At 41.6% G+C, this 15,641-nt stretch overlaps 1 protein-coding gene across 1 annotated transcript in view; it reads right to left on the minus strand.

Moving 5' to 3' along the window:
* Positions 1–15,641, minus strand: part of thsd7ab (thrombospondin, type I, domain containing 7Ab) — a 66,563-nt gene that overhangs the window by 35,210 nt on the left and 15,712 nt on the right. The window contains exons 2-4 of the mRNA XM_030782186.1: positions 5,869–6,685; positions 2,617–2,865; positions 937–1,118 (exon numbers count right to left, since the gene is read on the minus strand). Of these exons, the coding sequence (XP_030638046.1) occupies positions 937–1,118; positions 2,617–2,865; positions 5,869–6,685 (1,248 nt within the window). The remainder of the gene's footprint in view (positions 1–936; positions 1,119–2,616; positions 2,866–5,868; positions 6,686–15,641) is intronic.

The following is a 15,641-nucleotide window of genomic DNA, read 5'->3' on the forward strand; positions in this document are numbered from 1 at the left end:
TACATTCATCCAGCCCTTTGAGAATGCAGGGTAAACGCCAAAAATTGCACAGATATGCTCGATGAACATCTTCATGCAATGGTGAAGTATTTCCTTCCTGATTGGAGTGGTCTCTCCCAGAAGGACAGTGCCCCCATTGACAGGTCGCAAATGGTCACTGAATGCTTCAGTGTGCATGACAATGACGTAAACCATGTGCCTTGGTGGTCTCTGTTTATGGATCTGAACACCCATTAGAGGCTATGAAAGGATCCCTGAGACATTCTTATCTACCACCATCAACACCAAATAAAATAATTTCTCATGGACAAATCTGTTAATCCCTTCAGTAGAGCCCTGGACACCTACTAAATCCGTGCTAAGCTGCACTGAAGTTCTTCTGCCGGCTGTAGTGGTCCAACCTTTAACATAGTGGTCCAATAGCCTTTTAAAACCCTGTATGTAATATCTGGGTGGTGCAGTAGTATATTACCCTGTGTACCAAAGCTGAGGTTGTGCATTTGAATTTCAGTGCTAGAAATGCATGGGTTGGGTGTTTCAAAGGATAAACTGGCTGTGCCCTTAGAGAGTCAGAAGGATAGAGCACTCTCTCCGCCAGCGCACCATGCAAGCAACCGCTAGTGTCAGTGGGGCGTCTGCAGCAAAATACAGGGGCATAGCATGGGGTCTTCATACATGCTATGTGGAAAATGAGCAAAAACTGGCAGGTGAAAAGAAATAATACCTGGCTTGTCACGTATCGGAGAACATAGGGCTAGCCCTCACCTCCTTCACTTACGCAGGTCACATGCAATGCTGAATTAGACATTTTAAATTGGGGTGAAACGGGGGTCGTTTCTTTAATTCTGCGGTTTTCTCTGTGTTGTTTATGTGGTTATTGAAACCATTAGAGCGCTTCTCTCCACCATGAATTCACAAACAGTTCTGTTGCTGTACCTGTTTTGTTTTTGATATTGCTGAGGTAGGAGAGAAGTTCGGCATTGGCCTGGACACAGTACACTTCTCTGCTCTGCAGACCACCTCCACAGAGTCCAGTCTGGTTGCTGCGCCGTCGGTCCTGTTGACTTAACAACGGCTCCACACGGCAGTCGCCCCATTCCGTGGTCCTCCACGTGTAACTGTGATTGAGAAAAAAAAAGAAGAAAAAAATTTTTATGAACCTTAGGAAGTCTTTATCATTTTCATTATGGTCTGTTTCTTTTTGTACTGGTTCATGCGACTGTGACTGTCAAGGACAAAGGTGTTCACGATAAGCGATTTCCTCCATTTCGCGTTCTCCATCAGAAACAGTGATTATGAAAACACTGCCAAACTTTATGCTCTATATGCCTGTCACAGCATCTTATATTTTACTTTTTTCCATTTATAGCTGACTGCATGAATTATACAAAAACTTAAATGATACCATCAGTTGTTTTTCTCTCAAAGTACTGCAATATGCTGGCCTTGATAAAGGAAATCTGACTGATGTTTGGGAAGTGATGATTTTCAACGGCTAAACTCAGAAAAGGAGAAACTGCATCTGTTGTCAAAAGACTTAATGATAGGCCTTCCATGCGGTGCACACAGCTAAGGTATTTTCATTTAGTGCAGAGGTATAGTGTGAATCCAGGCTATGGCTAGGTGTCTGGTTTGTGTATGTGTGTTAACCAGGATCTCCTTCTTGTTGCTCAGCTTCACTCACAAGTGGCCAGATGTCTGTGTAGTGTACTTAATGCTCAATGACGGTACACCACTTACAGTGTGACAAAAAAAAATTCAGGGTTTGTTTTTACGTGTGTCAAAGGAAGGGCGTGCTAACCTAATTTATTTTGACTGAGGTGGGTGCTGTTTGGGGAGTCTTATGAGATCAGGGATAATTATACATTTAAGTGTGGGGTGGGGTGGGAGTGGGAGTGGGGGGGGGGGGGGGGCTAAAGAGCCATGGGAAATTTAAAATTTTTCTGTTTAGGCCAATGATAAACAACAGACAAACAGGCATAATGTACATACCCTTAAATAACCGTTTGTCTTTAGTGTAGATAAAGCGTAGGAGAGAGAAAGCAGCATTTCATTGGAGGGAAAAGCACACACGTCACTTAGGGCCATCTGTGTGAGGATGAGATTAGAGGAGAGAAACAGTTCCCCTAAGGCTAGCTTCATTTGTCCTTGCTCCTCCTTTGGTGCCATTCCAGACATTAGGCCGCTCACTTTCAATCTCTGTCCATATGCTCTAACCCTCACTCTCACCTGCACCCTTTTCACCCACTCAGCCTGGGTTAACCTCCTCTCAGCAGGAGCCAGTAATCTACCTCATGTCGTCTGCATACTTACTCCATTGCTAATGTAGGCATACGGGCTAAAGCATTCCCACAGTATTTCTCTTTCTACCGAGGAACTTAAAAGTGTAATGTAAGAGGAAGAAATTCAATTTTAGAATTTAGATGTTGTTCCTATATTGTAATTTTTTTTTCAAGGATGTAAGGAACTAGCGATCTTCTGTGGCTAGCATATGCTTTTTCTGACACTAGTAGCATTGGCAGGACAGTAGTGGTAGTGATAGGATAGTACTGGTACAGATGGAACTGGAGTGGTATTGGTAGGATAGTGGTGATGTTGGGTGTGAAGGACACTTACATGGCACAGGGTGGAGCCTCATCCCCTTGAGGATCACAGGACTCACTCTCTTCCAGTTCAGGACATTCAGCTCCTCCACCCACTGCAAACTGCTGAACTTGTCTAGTCCGGAGGCGGTTGCCCTTCGGGAGGCTCGGGTCCACGCAGTTCTTAGAACACGGACCCCACTCCCCCCATTCACTGACAAGACAGTCTTTGGGCATCAGACATGATTGGAACACTTCTGGCAAAGTCCAGTGAGGGCACATACTGTCACAGACACAGAGGACAAGTATTACAGCAATGCTAATCAGTCAACTAATGCCATTAATAGCAACATATATCATTACAACAGCTTTTAAAGCAATAATAGCCTTTAGATAACGGCTGCCATGATAACTTGATGACTATAGCCCATTTGTATAAAACATTGGAGTTGGTTTAGTCCATTTTTTCCCCTTTTGTGTAGTCGCCAGTGTAGCTGTCACCAGTTCCTTTTTTCTTTTCTTTACCCTGTTGTTTGCACAACATCCAGGCAGACCAGAAAGGGCATATACTACCACTTGTTTCCTCCATTACATATGGAGTCGCTGACTGCTTCTTTTCACCAGAACTTTTGAGTAGGAGGACTTTTCTGGGAAGCTGTAATGCGTACGGAGGTTAACGCTATGCGCCCCAGCTCTGTCCAGCACTAATCTGGTGCCCCTGACCTACCAGTGGGAGTTGCTATTGCCGTGATGGGGAAGACAATTCCTCGCTGGATTCCCACCTGCGACAACTGCCAACTATATTAGTGTGGAAGGGCAGCCAAGCTGGAAGCACCGCTTCTGGGATACAAACCAGCTTAGTTTAACTTTAATGCAAAAAAATTAGACCGTGCTCTTGCAGTCTCCAATGATAAGTTCGTAATTATACGTTCCACTCAAAATCCTGATCAATTGACAAAAGTAATCAGAATTTCCTGCCACTAGAATTACAATTAAGGATAATAACCGTGTGAGTCTTGCAATCTTTAAGCCTCATAAATGACCAGTAATTTGATGCTGAAAAGTGTAAAATATAGCATTTTCTCTTTGTCTGGCCTCTCATTTCTCCTGAGGCAACACAGCTGACAAGCCATTAGAGCTAATTACACCCTGCTTCCATTCCTGCTCAGCATCATTTAGCAGCCTCTCATTTAGCTGCTGTTACCGCTGCACTCACCTCAGGCTAATCCAAATCCTAAACACACAACTTCAAAGTATTTACCACTTTTAGCCCACTTTCACCCCCCTCAGATTAAGACATTTCCAAAAAAAATGCACTGAAATCTGACAACATAATAATTTCATGTCTTGGCATTGTGCTTCTGACACTGTGAAGTGTCACACTTGAGTGTACTTAAAATGATGTCTTTTAATACTTTGTACAAAAGAATGTGTAAAAAGGGGATGTGTCAGTTTATGCTGACATTATTCTTAAAAAAATATGGAATGTTGCCCAGTGGTGCTATTGACCTAATTTTCCAGCAATATTTGCCTCAAAAAAGTGTTATTCTTTGGCGGGTTGGCTTACACCCTATGCATTATTGCTTTTGTTGTGCCTCTGAAGACAGAAACGTTCTCACGTTTTCATCTCTCTGACAGAATGAGGACAAACACAACCATTTCCATTTAAATAGCAATAATGCTCTTAAAAATCATACAGAATATGTGAGTTGTGGGTGGCTTTTCAGTAGGTGCTCTGTATAATCAGGAGACCATGAGGAAGCCCAACCTAATGTATGAAGTCACTGTTTCTCAAGCAATCTAGGGAAGGAGACTTAGCTGTAGCCTCTGTGATAGCTGATTGGACACTTCTAAGAAAAAGCAAAATCAAAATATCAGAAATCCTGTGTTATGTTTTCTGTTTCTGTTTTCTTTTTCTGTTCTAAATGCCCTATGCTCTATGACCCTAAGTTTTTTCTAGTGAAAAAAATGAAAGAAACATCACACGAACATACAATTTCTTCAGAAATGCCTTTCAACACAGAATCTGAAATATTGCTGAGTATACTTGTAGTTGATAAGGTTCCCTATAGAGGAATAGAGAAATAAAAAAAAAAAAACGTGTAAAGTAAATACAGAGAGCAACACTTCAAAAAAAATGGCAAATGAGAGAGCAAGATGCTCAGACTTTTGGCAGGAGTCACCTAGCAATCACTTCAGAGGAAAGTTTGTTCCACTTTCACAAAGTCGCAAAAGCAACCATGAATATTTTAAAAACCAGAAATAAACAAGTCAAAGATTAATATTTATATTCCTGAGGGCATGTGAGCTGTTTTCACAAATCCTTTGAAATATTATATTTGAGCCACTGCAGAGAAACTAGCGTCAACTACGAATTAATGAATGGATTTTGTGCATAATTGATAGAATGGGAACATGCAGTTTTAATGAAAGGTGAAATTAGTTTGATTGTATTTTAGTGTGGGGTGTGTCCTCTGATTTATTTTTGCCTGTGATGCTATTAACACAATGAAATATCACTTGATTTTAGGTCCAAATATCATGATCAATGATTGATGAAGTGCAAATATGTTGGCCAGTGTATACATAGTTTGCACAAACTGAAAAATAAATCTGCACGTTTGCAAGGATTTAGTATATCAGGTCAATGGCAGGCTTAGCAGATTCACTCTCATAGTCTTTTTCCTGCAAAGACAAAAACTGTGGCTCCTTTATTGAAGGATCCCTGAAAAATGTTCTAGAGTTGTCTTTTTTATTTGTCCCTTCATCCTAATCCTGTGTATGTGGCACAATTCAGACGCTAGACGCATAAAATAAGAGACCGATATCATGACTCTTGTTAGAGACTAAGAAACACAGAAGATTCTTTTTTTAGGTGTCGGCTAAGATTTAAGCCATGCCACAAAAAAAACCCAACTGTGCTGGTGAATATAGAGTATTCATCTCCGCCATAAATATAGACATGAAAAACTGTGAGTGCTCCATCGTTCTGACAACACTGCAGACCCACAGACACAAAGCGTTAGCATCGTTCCATGCTTGTCAGTTCACGACAAGAGGGAAGAGGGGAGAACAACTTTAGAAGCTCGTTTAGCTGCCGTTTACAGATGAACCTTCAGCGCCACAGCACAGCAACAAGTGGGGCATGAAAAACATTGCCCTCCTCCAATTAAATGCTTTAACATTTTTTTTTTTGTTTCTTTCAGCGTTTACGTAAGAAATCTGACGTCTCCGTCGCCTGACACGTCTTCAACTGAAAATGCTATTGTGATACGGCTGAACTCACCTCAGTGCCACAGAGCTTCCATTTCTGTGAACGCAGACCACCTGCCGGGCCTGGTAGCCCAGCTGGATGTCCCAGAAGTTACTCTCCTGTCGGTTCAACCTGTTCCGCGTGCGTTTGTTCTTGATGAGCTCACGTGTCTCGGGGTCTTTTATGCTACCCTTCCTATCCTTGGCTTTCCTGCGCCTTGCCTGTCTGGTGGTCCGGACAGGGGGCGAGTTGCAACCGGTCCAAGCTCCCACTCGAAGGCTGTACACGGTCTCACGTCCCTCGCATGGCCTGGGCGCACATGTTTGGAACTCGGTCAAGTTGGGACAAGCCGAACCTCCAAACATGGGAGGTGCTAGGACGCTGCGGAAGCGATTCTGCAGGCCCAGGCCACAGGTCTTGGAACAGGAAGTCCAGGGAGAAAACTGGGACACCACACAGTCCTGTGGGCAGGGGATCAGACAAGCCTGCTCCAGCCGAGGTTTGGGCTCAAAGTATTCGCAGATGGCGTCGTCAGCAGGCGTACCGTCTGCCTTAAGCACACAGCTCACCTCCCGCGTCTGGATACCCTCCTCGCCCCGCGTGCACACACTCCCACGCCCACCAGTCCTATAAGATACTGGAAAACACTGGTTCCACGGACCCAGTTTCCAGTCATATAGGTCCTTGTGCCAGTCGCAGACGCGAAAGCAGCTCTGCTGGTTGGCAGGCCGCTCTGCCTGGAGGCAGTTGGTATGTAGGGTGGTCCAACCCTCTACATGAGCACACCATACTGCTCTGCTTTGACTTCCTCCTGGCCCACATTCACTCCCCATACACCTGCCCCATGGCCCTGCAAACAAACACATACAGCACATCTGAGCATAGAGCTTAAGTATATATTTACAACAGGATTCATTTTAAAAGGAATGTCAGAGAACCATGGCAACATCTAAAAAGGACATATGAAAAACAGTTTTTGCCCGAGAGTTTCATCAGTTCATATCAGTTCATAGATTCACCAAGATATGGTTCACATGGACAGTACAGCTAGCCTTACATCAGTTTCCCATATGCTGTGTTATTGGGGAGCTTGATAATAAAGAAATGACATTACAAATTCCAGAGCTTAGCTTCCAAAATTAATCAGGAAAAAAACTCCACCTTGTTCTGATGAGAAGAAAAGGTGTTTGCTGCTTGCTTATTAATAATTACCTCAATGCTGTTTTTTCATTAAGCTGCTTGACTGTGGAGCTGGTAAGCCATTGAAATTAGTCATTGCTAAATCACGGCTCATTACCTGGTGATTAGTGCAACTGCCAGAATAGCAGCAACGTGCATAAGATTTCAAATGAGGAGATAGTGAGATGTACAGCTTACTGACAACAAAGGGCCCTAACACAACTGCAGTCGCAGCCTATACAGCCAGACTGCACACTACTAATGCTGCAAACCAGGACACTGAGAGGCATAATCAAACAATGATACTTCTTGAAGTGGATATCTGAAAAGCATTAGGTGTTCAATCTGACGTGTAAGGTAACACATTCGTTTTGCATTAGGGCGCCAGTCAAAGATTACAGAAAAGCAATCTAAAACAATAAATATGTCAACTGATGAGGCAGTGAGTAGATTTAGCCTTTATCCACAGGCGCCAGGGCCAGACCGATAGAAATCAATACTATCCACAAATACTATCCACAAAACTCTGACTGCGCCTGGGCTCCAAACACATCACACACTTACAGGCTTTATTACCTAAATTACTACAGGATTACATCAGCTATTTCATGATGGCCCTTTCCGTTTGGCATTTCCCATATTCAGCATTTTATGCTCTAATAACTACATTTATGTTATTATAGTAGTTATTATTAATGAGACTTTGTAGTTCATCTGAGCAGCTGTTCACTTTTAAAGACATTACATTACACTATAAAAGGTTATACAAGTACATGGGGCAATGCAGAGTGTTCTCATTCATAATGTATGTCCACGCTGTACACTGACACGGTTATCCACGGGTCACTGATAATGAAGCAAAGAACGAGAGAGGAAGAGATACACACATTATTTGATCAATATTTCCTCCAAGACCCGATCATCTCCTCTTTCTGATGAAAAGTGTTTGAGTGTAGCAGCTGCATGAACGCGTGGGGGCCCTGCAGATTGGTTCTAATTTTTACTGATGGAAAAGCAAGGCATATCATGTGAAAAGAAAGTTTGTGAAGTCTAACTTAGCAATGCGCATAGCTACCCCGATTTATCCCACGACGAATCAATAGAATGGCTAGGGATTTGGTGCCATAGATGCCTATGTGAGAGGCAGAAATCCAAGGGATGTTGGGGTGTTGGGACATCCATGTCTGCACAAATAAGACAAGGACATGGACTTAATGGCTCTGTGAAATCTGTTTGTCCAAAGAGAGAAGGGGAGCTAAATAAGTGTAGCCTTCCTGGGGCTAATCTTCACTGTGGAAAGCCTGAGTCAATACAATCCTCACCCAATCGCCTCAGCAACGGCTAGATTTTCACTTTAAAGTCTCTTCCCCTGTGATGTCCGTTGCTGTTTTTTTTTTTCTTTTCTTTTTTATTGTAATTATTATCAAATTGGAAAGCAGGCTGTAAACAGATGTGCACCAAATGATTTTGCAAACAGAGATGAAATGGCAATATATGACAGCATAAAAAGCAATTAACAGCTAAATGTGTTACGATTCTCAGTTTTCTTAAGTTTTAAGTTTTCTTAAGACATATGCTCCTATGGATAGACTTGCTATATCATTCTCATATCCATACTCTCAGAAATATTACAGATTGAATTAGTTTTCCATAAAGATTAATTGGCAAAGATATAACTAATTAGAGGAGAGATAATGCCTCCAAGTGGAGTAAAGTCTGTCACTATTTCCACAAAGTAATGGAGAGTTTTTACTCTTTTGTTTCTGTACGGGTGTTACAAATAACCAAACAAACACAGGACAAGTGTGGGAGTGGATAGACAAACGCCTTGTAATAACATTAGCCAGTCCAGCACCATACTTCCCTAAGGGTCTGAGACTGACCCTCTCTGGGTTGCTGTCACAGCACTCATTGTTCCTAAGCCAGAGATTAAGACTGAGTCAGAAGTATAGCGTTTCCACTGTCTAAGAAAGCCACTGATCTTTTGCTTTCTCTGGACTCTTTTAATGAGCAGCCATTCTCATTGAGCCTCTGGGTTTAGTTTCACCAAATGCTGAGGCCTTTGCCGGGGGTCACGCCGCATGTGGTCATGGCTGCAGAGGCTTAGTATCGATCACAGCCTGCCGTACTTTTTTCCTTTCCCGTTCTTGCAGCAAACACGCAGCCAGCTGTCAAGGTTAAGGGTAATTTGGGCTGACAAAGTGCGAAGCTCTCGCTGGCTGACAGGTACTTGAGGTGAGAGCAGACAGAGTGCACAGGGAGGCAGCTGTCAGACACTGGGTTCTCAGTCAGGGGCAAACCTGAGCCCCTTCAAGTTCGTCCGGCCGTAGACCGCGCTAATGTGCTCTGGTCGCCTACAGTACAACTGACATTTCCATGCTCTGACCACACTAGCATTCCGTGACCGGACTGTGTCGTCGTGGCATGATTGTACGATCAAAACGATTTGGTAACACTTATGTACAAACTGTGGTAATATATTTTTGAAACGCTGACCTTGTGAAAATACTTGATGTGAAATCTCATTTCTATAATGTTCATTTCTATCCCATACCAATACTACCTGTTAGCCAAACAGTGATAAATCTCATATTACAATGTTTCAATAAAATGTGGTGTAATAAACAATAATGAAATGGGATTTGGTTTTTCAAAACTGAAAAGGCTCTCCTTTTTTTTTTGCTGTTACATACACCCTGTAACCCAGGCTGAATTGCCCCAGTCTCAATTCTAAAACACAAAACACTTTACCCTGAACTTCTGCTTTATTGAATGCATGGCTGGGCGTCTAAATGAAATGTTTTGAAAAGACCTAGATGTGCTGTTGCTTTTCTCATGGGTACTGTAATAGGATGCAAGTTTGAACTGGCGGTGAAAAAAAAAAAAACCACACTCTTACTTTTACAGACTAAAAGAGTCAACATAATATGTTGAATACCTTGTAAAGTAGATCATGAACAAATGTTACTGAGGGAAGAATAAGCTTTGAAGAAGTTTTTGAAAAAGCCAAGGCACACGCGGGTTACTGCCAAAATAAATGAAATAATAGCATAATGTGTTCTAATGGAGTACGGGGCGACAGTGAATCACCAGAAATGCCTCAATGTGCCATGGCCTGGAGCACGCAAGTGTCTGAATCTTAGCTAGATGGATGGAACACCATTTCCGAATAAAAATTATGATGTTTTTCATCTTATAGGTTTTTTTTGTTGTTGTTGTTGGGTTTTTTTTTGTGGTTGTGAAGACTGCTGATTTAGGCATTGTTCCAGAACCTCCTATTAGTTCTCAGCTAGGTCCTCAGACAATTTTGTGGCTGACAATTTTGTGAACCGTAGCATGTGGGTTACATTGCTTTCATACTCATCCATAGTTTTCAAAGCAATTAATGATGAGAAAAATTGGAAGTTTCATTTGGCTATTGTTGTACCTGTCTGCTTGTTCAGAACATGGAGCCAGATGATTTATCTGATGACCATACAACTTTGTCTAATGCTCAGGAGACCTGCATTAATCACTTAAATCACATATGTACAATTTTTAGGCTTAAGGCGTCTATACCACAGCCTTCCCATAGATATCTAACTACAGCTTCAGCAACGCATGCATCTCTGTGAAGTTATCGACAAACAGTTCTTGCTGGGACATTCTCATCACACCCTAGATTTATATGTGCAGTCAGAAATGCTTGTCTATTTTGCCTTACATTCTGAACCAATGCACTGACAACACAGTCAAGGATTACATGCTTTCAACTACAGCTGACCAGAGCTGATGATCATCCATTCAGGCGTACATGTCAGAATCACTGTAGGCACTGTTCCTGATGAGAAAGCTTAGTTGTGCAATCTTCATCTCTGAAGCCTGTACCACATATACCCCATCAATCACCCTCACTTCCACCATTTCAATACGCGACCGTAAGCAGGACGACATCTCTTGTGTTTCCACTATTTACCCGAGTGTTCAAACCATTCAACCATTCAAACCATTCCAGGCATAGGTTGTGAAGTTAGAATTAGATCACTTAAGCTGTTTGAGACTCAAAATTTCACACTTGCTGCTAAAGCTCTTGAGGTTACAAATGTGTTTTAATGTGCAATGTCTGACTCAACCTGTGTGCTCATATGTTCCCTCAAATATGAACACCTAGCGCCAATTTTGTTCCAGACTCTGAATACACCGCCAGCAATTATGTACACTACAAATTGATAAAATGCTTCAGCAACCACAAAATCAGTCAACATGATAAGTTAGCAATGCTTTCCCAACTATCTTTGTAACCACTTATTTAAAGGCTTGTATTCCACCGTCCTGAATGTAATTAAAGCGGTAGACAAAAGCAACGGCTCTGGGTAAGCAAACAAAATAAAAGGAACATGCATCAGTGGCTTACAAACACCGCAGTGAGGCTGCCTGGTGAGCAGCACCAACAAATGAACATGAGCCAGATTGCTGTGGTCCCAATGAAAGATTTATACAAACACCAGATGTACTGTTCCCTGCCAGCCCAGACATGTGTTTACAGTAGCACATGCTGTTGCCAGTGTGAGGCAGGGCACTAGGGCAGTCACTGGGCTTGAAATAACACGGGGAGAAATAAAGTTCGCCCTCCTGCTGGGGGACCTGTCTTCTGATGACCATCAGCAACTCCAGTATTCAGGCTAGTGAAGCCAGGGCATATGAGGGGGACAGAAGAGGAAAGAGTGAACAGATGAGAGGGAGAGATGACAGATGAGAGTGAGAAACAGAGAAATATAGTTTGGATGATGAATGGGTGAAAAGAGAAGCAGTTATAAACTGATGAAGATGGTGGGATTGATCAATTAGAACTCACTATATTGTTGTTTGGTACGATGCTTCTTAATTGTGGGCTCATTCGTTGCTTCTGGGAATGAATTTTAAGGTTGAAGAGAAATTAAGCTTCTGGCTGGATTGAAATACATCTTTGATAAAACCAACACGTAAAAGGCTTAAAGAGCTGTCTGACCTTTGGGCATGAAGAAAAGATCAGTAGGAGGTACATGTATAATGGTACATGTATAATTTTTTCCTGTAATACTTTTTGAAGTAAACAACGTTTCTCAGTATTTTTGGTATTTGGTGGAAACAATGACATATTTTGGAGCGTATCTTGAAAAAGAAAACATTGCAGCTGGGGGAAGCAGCAGTTCTATTAGAGTAAATGTGTTTCAAGCATAAACATCATCACACATTATCTTGTTTTCCCTTTTTTTTTTTTATGGATGCAATAATAAATCTCAGCAGGTCCATATGACCCATGGTAAAGCAATAAATATTAATATGGTGCCAGTGTGCTGCACGTTGTTGATGCCAATCTGACAAGGCACTTCCATGAAAGGCTTCCCCGAGGGGGTAGAAGGGCTCTGTGGGGAGGTAGGGGGGGGGGGGGCTGCCTTTTACCACTACAGAGGAGTGAGACTCAGCCAATCTGCCCTTTAGATAAAAGGCATTAGTTTGTGCGCGGCCCGGAGTGACAAGCTTTACATGAGTGGCTTTGGCTGGTAAACACAGTGTGATGGTGCTCCAGGGGAGAACACAGTGTCCAGCAAGACCCAGGTTTAACCAGCGACAAGACTAAAACAGCTCTCACAGAGCGCAAAACAATGGTCCAACAAAGGACAGGGATTAAGACATTATGGTACTTTCATCGCGGAAAAATTTAAATTTGTATCCGCAATGCCAAATTGAAATTGATTTCCATACTTTTTTTTTTCTTTTTTTTTTCAAAATAGCCTCTCACTGGTAATAGAAACTGATAATGAAACATCTTGAAATGGATTGATTTAGTCACAGCTGAGTGAAATTTTGTTGATCAGAGAGAAAATGGGAATATGACTCATGTTCTCAAAAAGCGAGCCCTTAAATTTTTTATAAATACTGTGACATGTATGCTTGAGGGTTGCATAGGGACAAAATTCTGTCCCCATCCCCAACTGCCCCCAGCACCCCATCTCTATCTCACTAGGGATGGGCATTTTGGCTGACATAGTAAACAACAACAAACGGAAACGACAACAACAAAAAAACACATAGCTCACTGGCCTGAAGTCCTAAGTAGCAGCGGCTAAGAGTGGTCACTGTCTTGAACCAATCACGGAGTCGCCTAAGGCAGACATCTTTATACGGTTAACCGTGAACACACACATACGCGCGTGCACACACACAACACACAACACAAACAAACAAACAACTATATATAACTAATCTTGATCAAATTTAATGGCGAGAGATTTTGTGCACTGGGAGAGCTAGCAAAGAAGTATCTTTGCATCCCCATGGCTTCAGATCCTTCAGAACTTGTGTTCAGACCTGGTGGTAAACTCCAAATCAGTCTACTGTAACAAAATGTAGATATGCTGCTATTCTTAAAAGCCAAATTGAAATATAGCTGATTAAAATGCTATTTGTAACAAAACAGACTTTTTGTTTACTTATTTGTGTCATTTGTTTAAACAGATATAGTGCAACTACAATAAAATTTGTGTAGTTTTATATTTATAATTCAGAGCTAAACCATACTGTGCCGGGAAAGAAGCAGGACCACTGTCTTTTTTTCACATGTACGTTAGATGCATGTAATTCACTGTTTTACATTTTCTAAACTCAAGCGAACTCTCCGCTTCAAGTATGTCTTTTTTTTAAAGCTACCAGTTAATGAAAATGGCAACTGTCATACACTTCATTACCGTTCCTTTGGGAATACCGGAAAGTCCAGCCCTGATTCCCAATATCCAGCTATTTTTAAAAATTTATCCCCACACCTGCAGATTACCATGGAACGCAGTAGTATTAACCCTGTCTGCATTACTGTGCAGCTCTCTAACGCATATTGAGAGACTTTGTATTTTAGCAAAGCAAGAGTGGCTTCAATCCTACACTTAAACATAAAAGTAATAAGAGAAAGGCTGTAGTGAATCTCTTAAGAGTTAATGCAAATGCTGGGTCACAAAGTGCTTCAGTGACAGATTTGACAGCTCGCTCTTTACTTTACCGAGATAAATTGTTGAATCAAACCAGAGAGCCGGCCACCTTCTTAAGTACTTATTTGGGATCTTGGAGGTTTGTAGCTCTAGAACACTCTGGAAGTCAATTTCATACCGATACTGTATTCAATATTTTACTGATAGTATCATGTATAATATGCCTACCTCTAAAAGTAATGGTATTTGGTTCATTTATCTCTTTATCAGGGGTCATGATTTACCTGAAAGTAATTGCACCAGAAGAAAAATAATTTAGATGTGCGGCCTCTAGGAAGTTGTAGTTTACACAAAGAAGTAAATACAGAAGCAGCATATGGAATGCCTACGATCCAAAAGGCAGCTCACCTTAAACTCTAGAAACAGCTGTCACAAGCGGCTTTTGGCTTACTGAAGAGAGAGAGAAGTGAATTTTAAATCTCCGAGGGAATACGTTCCAATAAGTCCAATTAGGAACCGGCTAATCACAAAGGTTAGATAATATCAAAGGTGAGTTAAGGCCTTCTTTTGCACAAGAAGGGTCAGTGGCTGATCCAAGACGTGCTTTCCAGTTTATTCTTGTTGGTGTTTTAGGGCGGGCCACCTTTAAAATGCATCAGGACAGACCTGCTAGAGTTGAAAATTGGTCAAGGGGCTCTAACATTTCTTATACATTTTTTTCATGAAAAATGTAATCTTATCCAATACACGCCCCATTTTTTGATCAATTTTTCTTGGAAAGTGTATTCTATTCTTACTTGCTCATTCATTAAAATGTCTTGAATGATGTATAAATGCAACACCCTTCATTTTGGCCTTGCAACATCGTGTGAGTATGTGTGTATGTGTGCATGTGTGTGCGTATTGTTGTCATATTCGTCACAGTTACATTAATGTAAATGCATAAAAACATATTCACACATACAAAAAATGTTTATTCTCTGCCCAGCCCTGATTGGTCTAACACTTAGCTTTGGGTGGTGCAGGCGGTGCCAGCCACAGGAGGTTAAATGACCAGAGGTCTATTGTCTGTCAGAGGACTAGCTTAACAGAGACACTCAGCCTTGAGATTTTTGAGAGTTGTGTCAAAGCACTGGACTGTTTTGTGCAAAAAAACAAAAACAAAACTAAACTAAACAAAAAACAAACCATAAATTTAAAACAAAATCAGCCAGCCATGTCGATCTCCATGCCTTTGTCTTTTGACTGATAAATAAAAGTAAAGCATAGTATCCACAAATAAGGTGGTAAATTGAAAGCAAGCTGACAAGAGTAAATTCAATTTAAGGGCTGGAGTGTCTACATTAGGACAAACATAAACTCATTCATAGGAGGGCACAGATGACTGAAACAAAACACAAATCCTCTACCAGTTCCGAATTATGTGATCTGATCTGGGGATGTCTCTAAAGCCCAGGAAGAGCAGAAGAGGGGGTATTAGAGGTGGGAGTGAATCAGGACTGGTGCACCGAATACACAGTGTTAAATGTGGGCCAACACGGACATACTGATCTCATACAATTAGACTTGCCCAAACATAGCTCAAGGCAGGTTTATTTTAGACCTGCTGAAACTTCACACTGCGACAGCATTTACAGGGAATGTTTTCTGAACTAGCACAGTGAATTCATTTCCTTCCATTTTTCA

This window comes from Chanos chanos, chromosome 8, assembly GCF_902362185.1.
Source record: "Chanos chanos chromosome 8, fChaCha1.1, whole genome shotgun sequence".
NCBI lineage: Eukaryota > Metazoa > Chordata > Actinopteri > Gonorynchiformes > Chanidae > Chanos > Chanos chanos.